The 2741-nt window shown below is 52.8% G+C and overlaps 1 protein-coding gene across 1 annotated transcript; it reads right to left on the bottom strand.

Moving 5' to 3' along the window:
• Positions 1–1549: 1549 nt before the first annotated feature.
• LOC113207514 (uncharacterized) lies at positions 1550–2741 on the bottom strand (the record flags this gene model as incomplete). The annotated part of the gene is given in 2 exon segments (XM_026424119.2): positions 1550–2545; positions 2640–2741. Coding segments are annotated over 2 exon segments (498 nt in total). The 3' UTR covers positions 1550–2113.

The raw sequence follows: 2741 nt of genomic DNA, 5'->3' as shown, positions 1-2741 counted from the left end.
TTGTTCATACTGGCGTATTAAAAAAATGCGTAAGCGGAGCACGTACACAGAACTCAGTAAGCTATGAACAAAAATGTTTATAAGCTTTTAGCGTGTGGAACATTTGCTCGCTGATAAATATCACCTACAAGTCTATTTGTCGGTTATGCACACTAGCGAGTAATGTTCCAGATGAGGCCAATGAATTTAGTTAAGTGCAACGCTTAAAACACTGTTAAGTTCAAGTGGCATATCAAATAGTTGGACTTCTTTGCAGCAGTAGTTTGCCGACGGCATGCACGGGAGGCTTGGACACATCCTTCCTCTGCGACTTCCACTCTGAGACTGACGAGATCGTGGGCTCTAGCCGCAGAGTGTGCAGTGCAGACGTGACATCAGGTACCCCGGGGCCGCCCCTTCCCTGCTTGCAAGCGCGCTGGTCAAGGGATTAGCGCAAGCGCCGGCCGGGGTTTCCTAGGAAGGAAAAAACCCGATGGCCACGGGCAACCCGGGCCAACTGGACGAACAAAATGTGTACTCAAGTCGCTATCAGAGCGTACATGACACCCAAAAGCGTACTCGAGTCGCTCTCAGAGCGAATATGACGACCCAAATGTGTACTCACGTCGCTCAAGAGCGAACAGAGCGACCCGATGACAAACCGAGGTCAGTCCTCCACGCGGGCAGTGACGAACCCTGACGACCCATTGGCGTCCCTTGCGCGACCCTCCGCGCACCGATAGCAAACTAAAAGCAACCTTAAAGTGAACAATTATTTTGGCTCGGGGTCGTTCTTTAACTTTCTTTGTAGATGGATACGACACAGCCCCGCCCCGATCCAATAAGTCGTGAACCGCAGAAACCAGGTAAGGACTTCCCAGGATGCCGCCGCCGCCCGGCCGCCCGGCCGCCTCACGGTCAGGGTCCCGTCCAGCCGGGCGTCACTTAATTCACGCTCGGTGGCATCTTTATCTCCTTAAGCACGTCGTTAAGGCCGTTAAGGCGAATAGCCGCCTCGCCTTAAGCAGCGTTTGGTGTGACACCGACACGCCGCCAAAGGCCGAGAAGAGGCGCGCCGCCGTCCTGGCCGAACAGCAACGGCAGTCGGCGGGGACTCCGCGCGGCCCGGGCCGGGCAGGACGGTGCCTTTCTTCGCCACGGGTGGGATTGCGTCTTCCCCTCCCCCTCCCACAAAGAAAAATCGTGAAGTGGCTAATAATGGCTCTCTAGCCACCCACCGAGGCCCGATACCCAACGGCATATCTGTTTAAACGGTTACCCGAACGTAAAAAGTTGCCCGTTCTGTTAAATATTGCCAGTTTCCGCTCCTGTTTTGATACAGATTGACGATTAACGTCCCATTTTTGACGATTTTTGATAAACCGATTGACGGTGGTAAAGATCTTCTTGTCGTCTTGCGAAACGTTTCTGTGCAGTGGCAGGCTTGGTCTACCGTCTCTTTTTTGTCGGCACAGTAACCGTGCAAACGTGAGGATCCTTCTTTAGAATGTTATTCTCAGCCATAAGTAAAGAGGGATAAGGTTGCACGTTAAGTAAAGTAAAAATTGCATCCAATTCAATTAAATGTATTAAAAGATAACAGACCAATGTCAACAACAGTAGCAGGTTGACAGCCCTACCCTGTCTCCAATAATTATGATGACAGTTAACTATCAATAATATTATTTAAAAACCAAAACTTAAATTAAGATCACAATTATTTTCTTAGATTTAAAGCTATCTGAATTGATGCTGCCTGGAACTTCCAACAATTGTGAGATTTTTACTTACAATATGCTTCGATATATGATACATGTGAAGCCTTATTACATTTTAATAATATGTGTGACACATGTGTATGTACAATCTTTCACAACGTAACTTACAACATATCACTAGGTTACACATTGAGGAGGAAAACGCCGGGACAAGGACATTCAGCTACACACAGCTATTGGAAAATTCATGGCAACGCAATTCAGAGGTGTCACAGTGAGTGTTTAACACAATTAGCTGCGATAAGACGCCATCGCGTCAGAATTTACCAGAGAGTTGTCTGTTCAAGTCTCGGGAAATGCGACGGCGCGTTCCCACTTTTTGAGAGCCACATTCGTCCCGTCCCGAAGACAGGATCTCAGTAAGGCCTCCACACCACCTTGTTGGGGCTGGCTCTGGCCCGCAGGGAGGTCACGGGGGACGCCGCTTTGAGGCGGTGCCTGTGCGCGGGGCCGGTGGGGGTGGACGGCGGTGACCTGGAGGCCCCGGGGGAGGACCTTGACGGCGACGGCGACTGCCGGTGGCGCAGTGAACTCTCGGACCCGGGATGCTGCGGGCTGCACGGTGCGGCCACGTCCACGTCGTCGTCGTCATCGTCGTCGTCGTCGACGTGCCGCCCCCGCCGTCGGTCGTCGTCCTCGTCGTCCTTGTCGTCGTCGTGGACGTTCACCTCGCCGTCCTCGTCCGAGCCTCCAGACGACATCTTGGAGTCAGTGAGGGAACCCAGCGAGCCGACGGCCGCCGCGTGGCGCTGCTGCAGCTGCAGTGCCATGGAGTGCAGATCCGCGCCCTGCCGAAAGCAATAACAACGTTTAATACTCACAATCAGTTTGCCTATGAGGTGCTGATGGCCAGAACATGACAACTCCTCACGGCCAACTCACCTGGAAGTGCGGCGGCTGGTACAGCTGCGAGTACAGCCAGGGCGCCCCGGGCAGCGGGGTGCCCATGAAGAGGGAGAGGAAGGCGGAGTTGTGCGGCTGCAG

Source organism: Frankliniella occidentalis, unplaced genomic scaffold (genome assembly GCF_000697945.3).
Source record: "Frankliniella occidentalis isolate FOCC.00 unplaced genomic scaffold, Focc_3.1 Scaffold28, whole genome shotgun sequence".
Taxonomy (NCBI): domain Eukaryota; kingdom Metazoa; phylum Arthropoda; class Insecta; order Thysanoptera; family Thripidae; genus Frankliniella; species Frankliniella occidentalis.
This window is presented reverse-complemented; position numbering and strand designations above follow the sequence as displayed.